We start from the raw sequence: 13,525 nt of genomic DNA, 5'->3' as shown, positions 1-13,525 counted from the left end.
TATAATTATAAAATTTTAAATTGTGCTAGGTTCAATAAAGGAGAATATAAGGTTCTCTGTGGGAGCATAACAAAGGATCCTGGTTTTAAGTGGGGCCTAAGGAAGACCTCTATTAGAAAACAACATTTAAACTGAGACCTGAAAGATTTGTAGAAATAAGCAAAGGAAAGGAAGGGAAAGAAGCTTTCCTAGGAGAAAAAAGCATGAAGAGCTTGGTTGACGGACCACACTGAAAGCAGTGTAATAACATATTGAGAGAAGGGGAAGGCTTGAGAACTTGGATACTATGCAAAGGATTTGGTATTTTATTTCAAGAGTAGTGAGTGAGATGCTGCTGAGAAGTTTTGAGCTGGAGAATCTTCTGATTCAATTAAAATTTTAAGATCACTCTTGCTACTGTAAACAATGGATCCAAGGAGGGTTCTGCTGGCTTATGAAGAGGTCTTAGGAAAACTATGGGCCTTATTGTTAAAGGGAAAACTACTTCAGCTTTTAAAAGCTAGTTTTTGAAAACCAGAATGTCAATTAAGTGATGGTGAATAGGGAAAAAAATGATTGATAAATTGGTATATCTGAAAAACCTACTAGATCAGTGCTTCTCAAACTTTACATTCAAATCACCCTGGCTTTTTGTTAAAATGCAAATTCTGATTCAGTAGGTCTGGAGTGGGGCATTTCTGCATTTCTAACAGCTCCCAGGTGATGCCCATGCCATTGGTCCTTGGCTCACACTGAGTAGCAAGTGGCTGGGCTACTATATATGTTCTAAATTCTATATTCTAATTTTCTAATACTTATCAGCCTTCTTGGTGGTATGGACAGTTGTCAAATTTGAGTATTTAAAACTGGAGGTTTTAAGAGAGAAAGTATTGAGGACATAGAGAGACAGGTCAAATACGGCTTTTCATCTCTTCAATAAATATCCTATATATACTTCCTATATACCTATCTAACCTCTCTGCCTACCACCCTTCCTCAGGGTTCAGTTAAAATTCAGAAAGGACTATATGCAACCAAAGTGGTGTCCAAGATAAGCGTACAGAAATAGTATGAGGTTCTTTACATCTAGTATCTAATGGGGTGATGTGCATCATTAATTAAGACTTACTATGTGCCAGGATTTTATCTGCCTTATTCATTTAATAAGATAGGAACTCAGGAACCCTTAGAGGGTAGTTTCCTGTCTAAGGATGTACAACTCAGTTCTAACTTATATCATAGCTGACTCTCTTATTCATTATCCTAATCATTACTGTTTTGTTTGACTACAATCCTAAATGCAGAAAACTTCAGGCTCTTTATTCTGTGGCTAAAGGCTTTGTATTTCTGATATCCCAATCATTTTATAAAGGCCCCAGGTGGTAAATAAAACCTGGTCTTTTTTCTTTTTCTTTTACGTTTTTTTTTGGGGGTGGGGAAGAGGAGTGAAGAGGGGGTATTATCCTTTATTAGCAATGCAACTTCTCTTTGTGGTATGCCATATGATCTTGAGAAACAAACTGATCAAGTAAAGGGAAACTTTACTTGTTAAGAAATAAGAGCTAAGCAACAACATCCAATTTAAGAAGAAATCTGAATTGTACTTTTAAATTTCATAAAACAAAGTTAAACCAAACAGCTGGTAGCTCCTGTAGATTTTCTCTACTGAGGAAGTGACCCGTAGTTCTACAGTCTCAGTTGGTAAAGATACAACTGAAATTATCAACACCTCCACAGAAATGCTAAATGCCTCGCCACAATATGGTCCAGCTAGGTAAGTTGTACCTAGTCCTCCAACAAACCAGATAACGTTGTGTCGTTTTCGGTTTGGTTTGAACCCCCTTTTTGGGGGTTGAAGTGTTAAAGTCAGCGGTTGAGGTGTTTAATAGGCCCTAGTTCGGCTTGAAGACTCGCAGAAAGGCCATCTCCATCACCCTGCAGTTAGCTTTACAGCTAAGGTGTGTTTCCGATGCGCGAATACTGCCAAGGAGCTCTGGCTGTAAACTCTGGAAGGAAGCCAAAGGAAAGAAGCTCCTGGCGCTAGCGCTGGTCCCGCTCAGTGAGCCGGGCGCTGGCGCATTTTTCGTGCAGTTATTGGCTGGGACTCTGCGTGCCGCTGTCGGCCAATGAAGAAGCTGGAGATCTGGCCCCGGCCCGTCCCCTCTTGGCGCCGCGGGATGAGGCAGAGACTGAATAGCCGGCGAGCAAATCAACGGCATCCAGAAAGCCATGTCCGACTCGGAGCCCAGCGCCCGAGCGTTAACCCGCTGAAAGTTTCTCAGGAAAGAAGCCGGGCCAATCTGGACCCCGCTAAGAGGAACTGTCTTTGAGTGAGATGGTCCCAGAGGCCTGGAGAAGTGGACTGGTAAGCACTGGGAGTGTGGTGGGAGTTTTGCTTCTTCTTGGTGCCTTGCATAAGGCTTCCGCCGCCGTCATTCGCTATGAGATCCTGGAGGAAAGAGAGAAGGGTTTCGCGGTGGGAAACGTGGTTAGGGACCTTGGCTTGGATCTCGGCAGCCTGTCAGCCCGCAGGCTCCGGGTGGTGTCCGGAGCTAGCCGAAGATTCTTTGAGGTGAACTGGGAGACGGGAGAGATGTTCGTGAACGACCGCCTGGATCGAGAGGAGCTATGTGGGACGCTGCCCTCCTGCACCATAACTCTGGAGTTGGTAGTGGAGAGGCCGCTAGAGCTGTTCAGCGCGGAAGTGGTGATCCAGGATATCAACGACAACAATCCCTCTTTTCCTACCCGGGAAATGAAATTGGAGATTAGCGAGGCTGTGGCGCCGGGGACGCGCTTTCCGCTCGAGAGCGCGCACGATCCAGATGTGGGAAGCAACTCTTTACAAACCTATGAGCTGAGCCGAAATGAGTACTTTGCGCTTCGCGTGCAGACGCGGGAAGATAGCACCAAGTACGCGGAGCTGGTGCTGGAGCGCGCCCTGGACCGGGAGCGAGAACCAAATCTCCAGCTGGTGCTGACAGCGTTGGACGGAGGAACTCCGGCTCGCTCGGCCAGCCTTCCTATTCGAATCGTCGTGCTGGACGCGAATGACAATGCGCCCACCTTCAACCAGTCCTTGTACCGGGCGCGCGTCCTGGAGGATGCACCCCCCGGCACTCGCGTCGTGCAAGTCCATGCAACGGATCTGGATGAAGGCCCCAACGGCGAAATCATTTACTCCTTCGGCAGCCACAACCGCGCTGGCGTGCGGGAACTATTCTCCTTAGACCTTGTAACTGGGGTGCTGACCGTCAAGGGTCGACTGGACTTCGAAGACGCCAAACTCCATGAGATTTACATACAGGCCAAAGACAAGGGCGCCAGTCCTGAGGGAGCACATTGTAAAGTTTTGGTAGAGGTTGTGGATGTAAATGACAATGCCCCGGAGATCACAGTCACCTCCGTGTACAGCCCAGTCCCTGAGGATGCACCCCTAGGAACTGTCATTGCTTTGCTCAGTGTTACCGATCTGGATGCTGGGGAGAACGGGCTGGTGACTTGCGAGGTTCCACTAGGTCTCCCTTTTAGCCTTACATCTTCCCTCAAGAATTACTTTACTTTGAAAACCAGCGCAGCCCTGGATCGGGAGACTGTGCCAGAATACAACCTCAGCATCACGGCTCGAGACGCGGGAACCCCTCCCCTCTCAGCCCTCACGACAGTGCAGGTGCAAGTGTCCGACATCAACGACAACCCTCCACAATCTTCCCAGTCTTCCTACGATGTTTACGTTGAGGAAAATAACCTCCCCGGTGTTCCAATACTAAACCTAAGTGTCTGGGACCCTGACGCCCCGCAGAATGCTCGCCTTTCCTTCTTTCTCCTGGAGCAAGGAGCTGAAATAGGGCTAGTGGGTCGCTATTTCACGATAAATCGTGACAGTGGCGTCGTGTCATCCTTAGTGCCCCTGGACCATGAGGATCGGCGGGCGTTCGAATTAACAGCTCATATCAGCGATGGGGGCACTCCTGTCCTGGCCACCAATATCAGCGTGAACATATTTGTCACTGATCGCAATGACAATGCCCCCCAGGTCCTATACCCCCGGCCTGGCCAGAGCTCGGTGGAGATGCTGCCTCGAGGTACGTCTGCAGGCCACGTGGTCACGCGTGTGGTAGGCTGGGACCCGGATTCAGGGCACAACGCCTGGCTCTCCTACAGCCTCTTGGGAGCCCCCAACCAGAGCCTTTTTGCTGTGGGACTTCACACGGGTCAAGTCAGCACTGCCCGCCCAGTCCAGGATACAGATTCGCCCAGGCAGACTCTCACGGTCTTGATCAAAGACAATGGGGAGCCGTCGCTGTCCACCACCGCGACCCTGACTGTGTCAGTAATCGAGGAATCTCCTGAAGCCCGAGCTGAGTTCCCCTTCGGCTCTGCCCCCAGGGAGCAGAATAAAAATCTCACCTTTTATCTACTTCTCTCTTTAATCCTGGTCTCCGTGGGGTTCGCAGTCACAGTATTGGGAGTGATCGTATTCAAAGTTTACAAATGGAAGCAGTCCAGGGACCTATACCGAGCTCCCGTGAGCTCCCTGTACCGAACACCAGGGCCTTCTCTGCACGCGGACGCCGTGCGGGGAGGCCTGTTGCCTCCACACCTTTACCATCAGGTGTACCTCACCACTGACTCGAGACGCAGCGACCCGCTGCTGAAGAAACCAGGTGCCGCCAGCCCACTGGCCAGCCGCCAGAACACTCTGCGGAGCCTTGATCCAGTGTTCTATAGGCAAGTGTTGGGTGCAGAGAGCTCCCCTCCCGGACAGGTAAGGGTTAGCAAGTCATCCTGGAATGATATTAATGCTTTTCGATTCCTGCATCAGTTTCAGGAAAGTATGTAGCCACCTTTATTTTCTGTGATCAAGATGTTTTCCTAATGATGCGTCCGCATTTTCACTTGGCCTTTCCCAGATCAAACGTCGTGCCTTTGGGGGAGGGGGATGGCCCAGCTAGAGTGTGGTTTGTGGTCCCACACAGTGTGGAGTTAATTGACTTATCTGTGGACACAATTCACACCCTCAGTACTCACTTGCCATAGCAACTAACCAATCCTGCTAAAGGGCTATTAAGCTATAACTCACCGTCTCAGCACTCAAGAGCTTAGCTTGGTGTCATTTGCATTGAGTACAAGCTGGTGAATACCTCTAACCAGTGGCAGCTGCTAGGAATATAAAAACTACCTCATCTGTCCAGCTTTCAAATGATTGCCACATCTGCATTAAAGCTAATGGTTTGCTGATAATTTTCCTTTGACTACACAGATCCTGTACCTCATTCTCAGATGACTTTCTATGAAAGAAATAAAATTCTAGGGTCCTTTTAATTTTATTTCAAGCACAGTGCTGAAATTATGTGGACATTACTCACAAAAAATTTTTTGTTATGGTAATACATGTGCGTTATAGAAAATTTGGCAAATATGTAAAAGTATAAGAAAAAATTAAAACTAATTATATTCTCCAAATCCAAAGGTAACCACCATTCATTATAAAAGTAAAAGTAATCATTTATTTCGAAGATAAATCCAGACAATCTGGAAGAACGTAAAGTACAAAATGAAAGTTCTTCTTGCCCAAAGTGTCATTTCCTATCCTTTCATCATTTTTCTTGGGTATACACATAGTGTGAAAGGTAGGTAAATTCATATCCTGAGAAAAAGATAAAGCTTTCATTTATTCAGGATGGTGTGCAGGTCTTTGTTTTGGAGTGAAATTAAACACACTTCCATTTGTGGGAGAACAACTGTTACTTTGTTACTAATAAGTGTATTATTGCTATCAAGCCTTGGGTTTGGCAGTTAGACACTTACCATCTATGAGTCCGTGGCCGAGTTAATCTCTTTTCTAGACCCTTTTTCATATGCAAAAAGGGAGTAACAAGGGTTTTATAACATTAGTTCATGATATAATATATGCACAGTGCCTAGAATATCAAAGGTGTTAAAAAAATTCTTAGCTGTGACTAATATTTTTTTATTAGTTCTTAACCCACTCCAAATCTTAATTAAACACACTTTAGAAATTGAACAAACCTGGAGACAGTCAAAGATGACAAAGTAGAGGCATAGATGGAAAGGCTAAGGAAGGATGAAAGCCAGAGAGAAGCAGCTGCTGCTTTTCTGGTCAGACCGGAAAACAACTGGCATTTTCCCATGGACAATGTTCTCAAACTTGGTTGCACACCAGAATTACCTAGGGACCTTTTAAAAATTCTGAAGCCCAGGCCACATCCCAGATGGACTAAAGCATAATCTCTTGAGATGGGACACAGGCATCAGTAGTTTTTGAAGGTCCCCAAGTGATCTCAATGTGAAGACGATTTTGCAAAGCATTGCCCTAGGACCTGCCAGTCTATCAATTAGCATGTTTTTGAAGCAAAGTGTTATTCTGGTGTTCACAGAACCAGCAGCCAGCCTTATTGGGCCAAACTGAACTTTAAAGAATTCTGTGATGTTATTTCCCAACCTTAAAATATTATATAGAATAGCTCTAGGAGAGCACTGTAAGGAAGACATAAGATATTTCAGTCATCTGAAGAAAAAATCTTCCTCAGCGACTGGCACCTGGGCAACTATTTCTTTAAAAATCTAGAGCTAGGCAATGGATTTCTAGCCTAGAAATCCATTCTTTTGGGAATGGATTTCTTTTGGGAATGAAAATTTTTTTCTATAACTATACTATGGTGATGGTTGCATCATTTTAGTATATGTGAATATACTAAAAACCATTCAATTGTACATTTTAAAGGGATGAATCATATGGTGTAATGGCTGAATTATATATAATAATATATACTTATATATATGTATATGTATATATTATTTATATAGCTCAATAAAGGTGTTTTAAAAATCTAGAGAGGGGAGAATCACATACCTGGCATAAAAAGGTCAAGTCTAGGATGTGTAGGATTTAGGCTTTATGATCTTCCAGTTCTAGTAATATAGATTGTATGCCTGTTTGTTTTGCTGTGAACTTGCAAATAAAAGGGATTGAGACCTATAAGAGGTCTAGTTCTTTGATATTAAAGGCATCAGTAAAGGACGAGTTTATGGTTACAGGGATGACAAACTGGTAGAAAAATGATTTAAGATGTTATAGAAAGAGGGGCTTCCCTGGTGGCGCAGTGGTTAAGAATCCGCCTGCCAATGCAGGGGACATGAGTTCAAGCACTGGTCCAGGAAGATCCCACGTGCCGTGGAGCAGCTAAGCCCGTGCGCCACAACTACTGAGCCTGCGCTCTAGAGCCCATGTGCCACAACTGCCGAAGCCGGTGTGCCTAGAGCCTGTGCTCTGCAACAAGAGAAGCCACTGCAATGAGAAGCCCGCACACCGCAATGAAGAGTAGCCCCCGCTCGCCGCAACTAGAGAAAGCCCGTGCGCAGCAACAAAGACCCAGTGCAGCCAAAAATAAAATAAATACATTTAAAAAAAGAAAGATGTTAAAAAAAAAAGAAAGATGTTATAGAAAGGCTTTATTTCTTTCTAGAGAGACCAGAGCCACGTGGCAGTGGGGAGATCCTAGGACTGCAGTTACTAGTTGAGCTTTACACAAGTCTCCTAACCTTTCTGATCTTCAGTGTTTTCATCTATAAAATCTTCCAAAATTGTGTAAGAGTGAAAAGTAATGCATATAAAATGTATACTCAATATAAAGTACTCATATAAAGTACAAGTATTCAGTAGATATTTGTTGAACTAATAATTAGTGATATTATCATTCCACCATTTATTGAACATCCCTATGTACCAGACACTTTAAAAGATAAAAAGACACAGTCCCTGCCGCTATGGTACGCAGGGTACTGTAGGAGACAGACACGCACACACACCCACAAAAACGATAATGGAGATCTGTATAATACAAGAAGCAATGGGAGCAAAGGAAAAGAAACACCTAAGCCTGGGGAAACCAGGGAGACTTCATAGAGGTGATGATGCTTGATCTGAGAACAAAAGGTTGAGTAGTAGTTTGTCAAATAATAAAGGGGAAAAGGGGGTAGAGAGGGACCCTTGCAGGAGATTGCATGCAGAAGGATTATGATTTTTCATTATTGCTGAACCTTAAAGTGTGTTTGTAAAACAATCTTTGCAGGAGATAAAGTGAAGCAATTAGGCAGGAGTTAAATCTTGAGTTACCTTTATGCCATGCCAAGGAGTTTTTATTTTATTCTATATCCATGATAGTCATTGCAGAATTTTGAAGAGACATAAATGTGATGTCATCAGGGTTTTTTGTTTGTTTTGGAGAGATTATTCTGGCAGCCGCAAATGAAATGGATTGGGGATATTGGGACTGTAGACAAAAAAAAAAAATCAGAAGGCTATTATAGTGTTTGAGAAGATTGATAAGTGCTTGAACCAGCACAGTGACAGTATAGATGGAGGTAACTGTAGTGAAATTATCAGCACTCATTCATTGTCATGATAAAGGGAATGAGGGAGAGGAATGAGTCAAGGATGACCCTCCTTACTCCTCTCCATTGTGGCTGATCCAGCTTGGGTGGCTAATGGTGTCATTCCACTGAGATAGTGAATCCTGGCATAACCACCTGATGGGTCAGATTGATTGACATCTCCGTCATTCCCATGGGAGGAGGTTTAGGTGTTTGGGAGTAAAAGAACACAGAAAGCAGATACCTCCCTTTGAGAGCAGAGTGTTGGTTGCTGGCCTCACCATCAAAAGGATATTCTTGAGGATCAGGGGCTTGGGAAAACACCTGGGGAGGATAACCTCAGGTTTTGCCACTGGTTTTGGTAGCCTAGGTGAGGATTCAGATGAATTTAAAAAATCTCATGTCCAAATCAGGCTGGATTTTTCTCTTTGTGCTCTGGTGTGTTTGCGACTTGAACTACAGTTTGCAGGTAACTACAGTGTGAATTGAATGATGTTTCTGCATTTGTGCAAGGTGGTAGCCAGGCTCCAGGGAGGGTCTGGATCAGGGTAGGGGTGGGGTGAGATCAAGTCTCCCTTGCCAAAAGGCCCCCTAGGGCTAAGTGAAAAACTTGCTCTTTTGAAACAGTCACTGTTGGTAATTAACAACATATCAAGCATACAGTGGTGTCAAATAAAGGAGATTTGTAGGCACTGTGCTTTTGGTAGCAGATCTCAATCATTCACGGAAGCTATTAAATCTGTGAACATTAGCATTCTGCCAGGAAGTGAGATGTAATCCTTAGCGTCTCCCAGGCAAACTGATTCTTTACTGATTTGGAACATCTCTCTCTCCCGGTTTCCTCCCCCCGCCTTCACCTCCTTCCATACTGTCCTTGAAATCGATGAATGGCAATTTAGTGTACCACCAGTGGGTATCTGAATAAGAGAGGTTTGGTTTCTGCTGCGCCTTCTGTTACAACAAAAATGTGTACTGCATAAATTTAATAGGCTACCTTAATGTGTAAGCCTCTTCTGCAAAGAGATGGATATATTTCTGAATAATCTGCAGAGGGGCAGAGTTTTTAGTATAAGGCAGTGCTTCTAAGTAGCTGTTGCTCTAATACAATCAGACCGAGGCAGAAGCTACTCATTTAGAATATTGGTGGATGACAACATTGGCTTGAACAAAGTGACCAGTCTCAAATGGCTACTCACTCTCTGGGCTGCAGGTTGCTAGGGCTCAGGCTGTCGCTGTTTTCCCCCACCGAAAAGGGGCGGGGTGGTGTGGGCTGGGAATTGGTGTGTTAGAAAAAAAAAAAACCGTGTATGTTGTCTGCCTCTCCATAGAGGTAATAACCCGTGAGGGGGGGAGGAAATGCTGTTGAACAGGAGGAAGGCAAAAAGATAGGTGGGTTGTTTTTTGTTTTTTCTTTCCTTTTTCCAATGCTGCGACGCATTTACCCTGCTGCTATTGGGACGTTCTCTGCTTAGCCTATTGGCTGAGCCCAGGAGCCTCTGTCTGCCAATCGGGTGGAGGAAGGCAGACAAATCTACCCCGCCACCAGCAAAAAAAACGGCGCGTAACCCTTGCGGCGCCGGCCCAGCCGCGCCAGAGCTGGCGCGGGGAAAGGGAGGTAGGTGTCTCCAGCTGCTGTGGCCGTTCGGGGCGGGTCGGCTTCTTCGGCTTCTCAGGACCAGATAGAGAACTAGTGGGCGGCAGCAATGCTCCGCAAGGTGAGAAGCTGGGTAGAAATCTGCCGGGGGACTACCCTTTTGTTCCTTTTTTGCCACCTGGGTTACGTTTGTGGGCAGATCCGATACCCGGTCCCAGAGGAGTCACAGGAAGGGACTTTTGTAGGGAATGTCGCCCAAGATTTCCTGCTGGATGCAGAGAGCTTAGCAGCTCGCAGGCTGCAGGTTGCTGGAGAGGTGAACCAAAGACACTTCCGTGTGGATTTGGACAGCGGTGCCCTGCTCATCAAGAATCCAATCGATCGAGAGGCACTGTGTGGGCTCAGTGCCAGCTGCATCGTGCCCCTGGAGTTTGTAACAGAAGGGCCTTTGGAAATGTACCGAGCAGAGGTAGAAATCGTGGATGTGAATGATCACGCCCCCCGATTTCCTCGGCAGCAGCTGGACTTGGAAATTGGGGAGGCAGCTCCTCCAGGACAGCGTTTCCCCTTGGAAAAGGCTCAGGATGCAGATGTGGGGAGCAACTCCATCAGCAGCTATAGACTAAGCTCCAATGAACACTTTGCACTGGATGTCAAGAAGCGCAGCGACGGCAGCCTGGTCCCAGAGCTGCTCCTGGAGAAGCCTTTGGATCGGGAAAAGCAATCAGACTACCGCCTAGTGCTGACTGCTGTGGATGGAGGGAACCCCCCGAGATCTGGCACAGCGGAGCTCCGGGTGTCAGTGCTGGACGTGAATGACAACGCCCCAGCCTTCCAGCAATCCAGCTACAGGATTAGCGTTTTGGAGAGCGCGCCAGCCGGCATGCTACTCATCCAGCTCAATGCCTCTGACCCAGACCTGGGTCCCAGTGGTAACGTCACCTTTTCTTTCAGTGGTCACACCCCTGATCGTGTGAGAAATCTCTTTAGCCTGCACCCCACTAATGGAAAGCTTACTCTTCAGGGGCCCCTAGACTTTGAGAGCGAGAATTACTATGAATTTGATGTTCGGGCTCGAGATGGGGGTTCTCCAGCCATGGAGCAACATTGCAGCCTTCGGGTGGATCTCCTGGATGTAAATGACAATGCCCCCCACATCACAGTGACCTCAGAGCTTGGGACTCTCCCTGAGAGCGCAGAACCTGGCACCGTGGTGGCGCTCATCAGTGTGCAGGACCCCGACTCAGGTTCAAATGGAGATGTGAGCCTCCGTATTCCTGACCATTTGCCCTTTGCCCTCAAGTCCGCCTTCAAGAACCAGTTCTCCCTGGTGACTGCTGGACCCTTGGACCGAGAGGCCAAATCCAGCTATGATATCATGGTCACTGCTTCTGATGCTGGGAGCCCTCCTCTGAGTACCCACAGGACCATTTTCCTCAATATTTCAGATGTGAATGATAACCCACCCTCTTTCTTTCAGAGGTCACATGAAGTATTTGTTCCAGAGAACAATCGCCCAGGGGACCTGCTTTGCTCCCTTGCAGCCTCTGATCCAGACTCTGGCTTGAATGCCCTTATCTCCTACTCTCTCCTAGAGCCCAGAAATCGAGATGTGTCAGCTTCCTCCTTCATCTCTCTGAACCCCCAGACGGGAGCTGTTCATGCTACTCGATCCTTTGACTATGAGCAAACACAGACACTGCAGTTTGAGGTGCAGGCCCGGGATCGGGGCAACCCACCCCTTAGTAGCACCGTAACAGTTCGTCTATTTGTACTGGACCTCAATGACAATGCGCCAGCTGTGCTCCGCCCTAGAGCCCGACCTGGTTCCTTATGTCCACAAGCACTGCCTCCATCAGTTGGTGCTGGACACCTAGTTACAAAGGTGACCGCTGTGGACTTGGATTCGGGTTACAATGCTTGGGTTTCATATCAGCTCCTGGAGGCCCCAGATCCCAGCCTGTTCGCAGTCTCCCGCTATGCTGGGGAGGTGCGGACGGCTGTTCCCATCCCAGCTGATCTCCCGCCGCAGAAGCTGGTCATTGTGGTAAAGGATAGTGGTAGCCCACCACTCTCTACCTCCGTTACTCTCCTGGTGTCCTTGGAAGAAGACACTCATCCAGTTGTCCCTGATCTTCGAGAATCTTCAGCTCCAAGGGAAGGAGAATCCCGCTTGACCCTGTACTTGGCTGTATCTCTAGTGGCGATTTGCTTTGTCTCCTTTGGCTCATTCGTGGCACTAATCTCGAAGTGCCTGCGTGGGGCTGCCTGTGGAGTGACCTGCTTTCCTGCTGGCACCTGTGCCTGTCTCACCCGATCTCGAAGGAGAGAGGGGCTTCCTCCTTCCAATGGGATCCTCCGAATCCAGCTAGGGTCAGATGATCCTATCAAGTTTGTTGATGTGGGCGGCCACTCTCATGGCTGTACACCCTTGGCTTCTGCACCCACTCGGAGCGATAGCTTCATGATGGTGAAGTCACCCAGTGCACCTATGGCAGGGGAACCTGTTCGCCCAAGTTGCCCACCCTCTGATCTTCTCTATGGGCTAGAGGTGAGACCTTTGCAGGCTCAGCCAATGCTTGAGGGTTGTTCTGAGGCAGGCGTGTGGCTGGGCCATGTCCCAGAGAGTACTGGTCTCTCTGCAAGAGCCTGTAGTGATGTCACCACTGCTGTGAGTGGTAACTATGTGGTGGATGCTATGCTGTAGAAGTGTTTTGTGAATTAACCAGGGAGTTTTCACGGATTAGTACTTGAGGTGGGTTATGCCCTTATCTGAGAGTAAGAATTGAAAGTAAGTGATCAAGAGGCAGGGTATTGTGGAAACACACGACTGGAATGTGGATCATATGGAAGGCTCTTGTGCACAAGGTGCACCTAAACCCCGGTGGCTGCTTTCTCTACTCTTCCTGAATGTGAGGGGGCCGGGGTCTGGAACACTTTAACTCTAGGTTAAGGGGAGCTAATATCTTTGCCCCACAGCATCATCTACTCCCTAATCCACGGTGAAAGGGACTCTCTGCTTGAAACATAGCAGAGAGCAAAAAGAAGAAAGAGCCCAGGGAGTAGAGAGGCATCGAGGTGGAAGCAGGGATCTTTTCGTCCAGGTCTTCAGGACTCCCAATCAAGTCCCCACTGGGATTTGAGCTAGATTCAGTAGATTGGGGCAGGGGAACATTACCTCTTTGGGAGGAAAAGGCAATAAGTGAAATCACTAAATATCTAAACCTGTTTTACTGCTGAGGAATTCATAGAGACAGCCACTATGGGAGTCTTTAAGTAGTTTCTTCTGAATTGATGAAACCATAAAGCCTAGAGGCCATGCCTAGACTCTAGTCATCTTCCTTGGGTGACCTGGATCAGTCCTAGAAATGTTCCTCCTATCACAAGCTGTGATGCCCATTCCATAGCTAAAGTCTGGGATCTCAGAAAAATTGAATCCTTATAGCCATCAGCTGACACTGAGATTCCTCAAAGTACTGCTGGAGAGTCCGAGCAAGACTCTAAAGGGTCCTGACAAATCTTTTCTCTCACCTTGGCAGTGTTTGGTAGGATGGG

General features: G+C 46.9%; 1 protein-coding gene across 14 annotated transcripts in view; it reads left to right on the top strand.

The window, feature by feature from the left end:
* LOC132423202 (protocadherin gamma-C4) overlaps positions 1 to 13,525 on the top strand; it is a 176,393-nt gene that overhangs the window by 142,387 nt on the left and 20,481 nt on the right. The window contains exon 1 of one of the 14 annotated variants that reach the window (XM_060008676.1): positions 2,211 to 2,344. The exons of 11 other annotated variants lie outside the window; for them this stretch is intronic. In XM_060008676.1, coding sequence (XP_059864659.1) covers positions 2,315 to 2,344 — 30 coding nt within the window. In that variant the 5' untranslated portion in view covers positions 2,211 to 2,314. 2 more of the 14 variants (XM_060008674.1, XM_060008661.1) reach the window with 2 other exon arrangements.

Source organism: Delphinus delphis, chromosome 3, assembly GCF_949987515.2.
Source record: "Delphinus delphis chromosome 3, mDelDel1.2, whole genome shotgun sequence".
NCBI lineage: Eukaryota > Metazoa > Chordata > Mammalia > Artiodactyla > Delphinidae > Delphinus > Delphinus delphis.
This window is presented reverse-complemented; position numbering and strand designations above follow the sequence as displayed.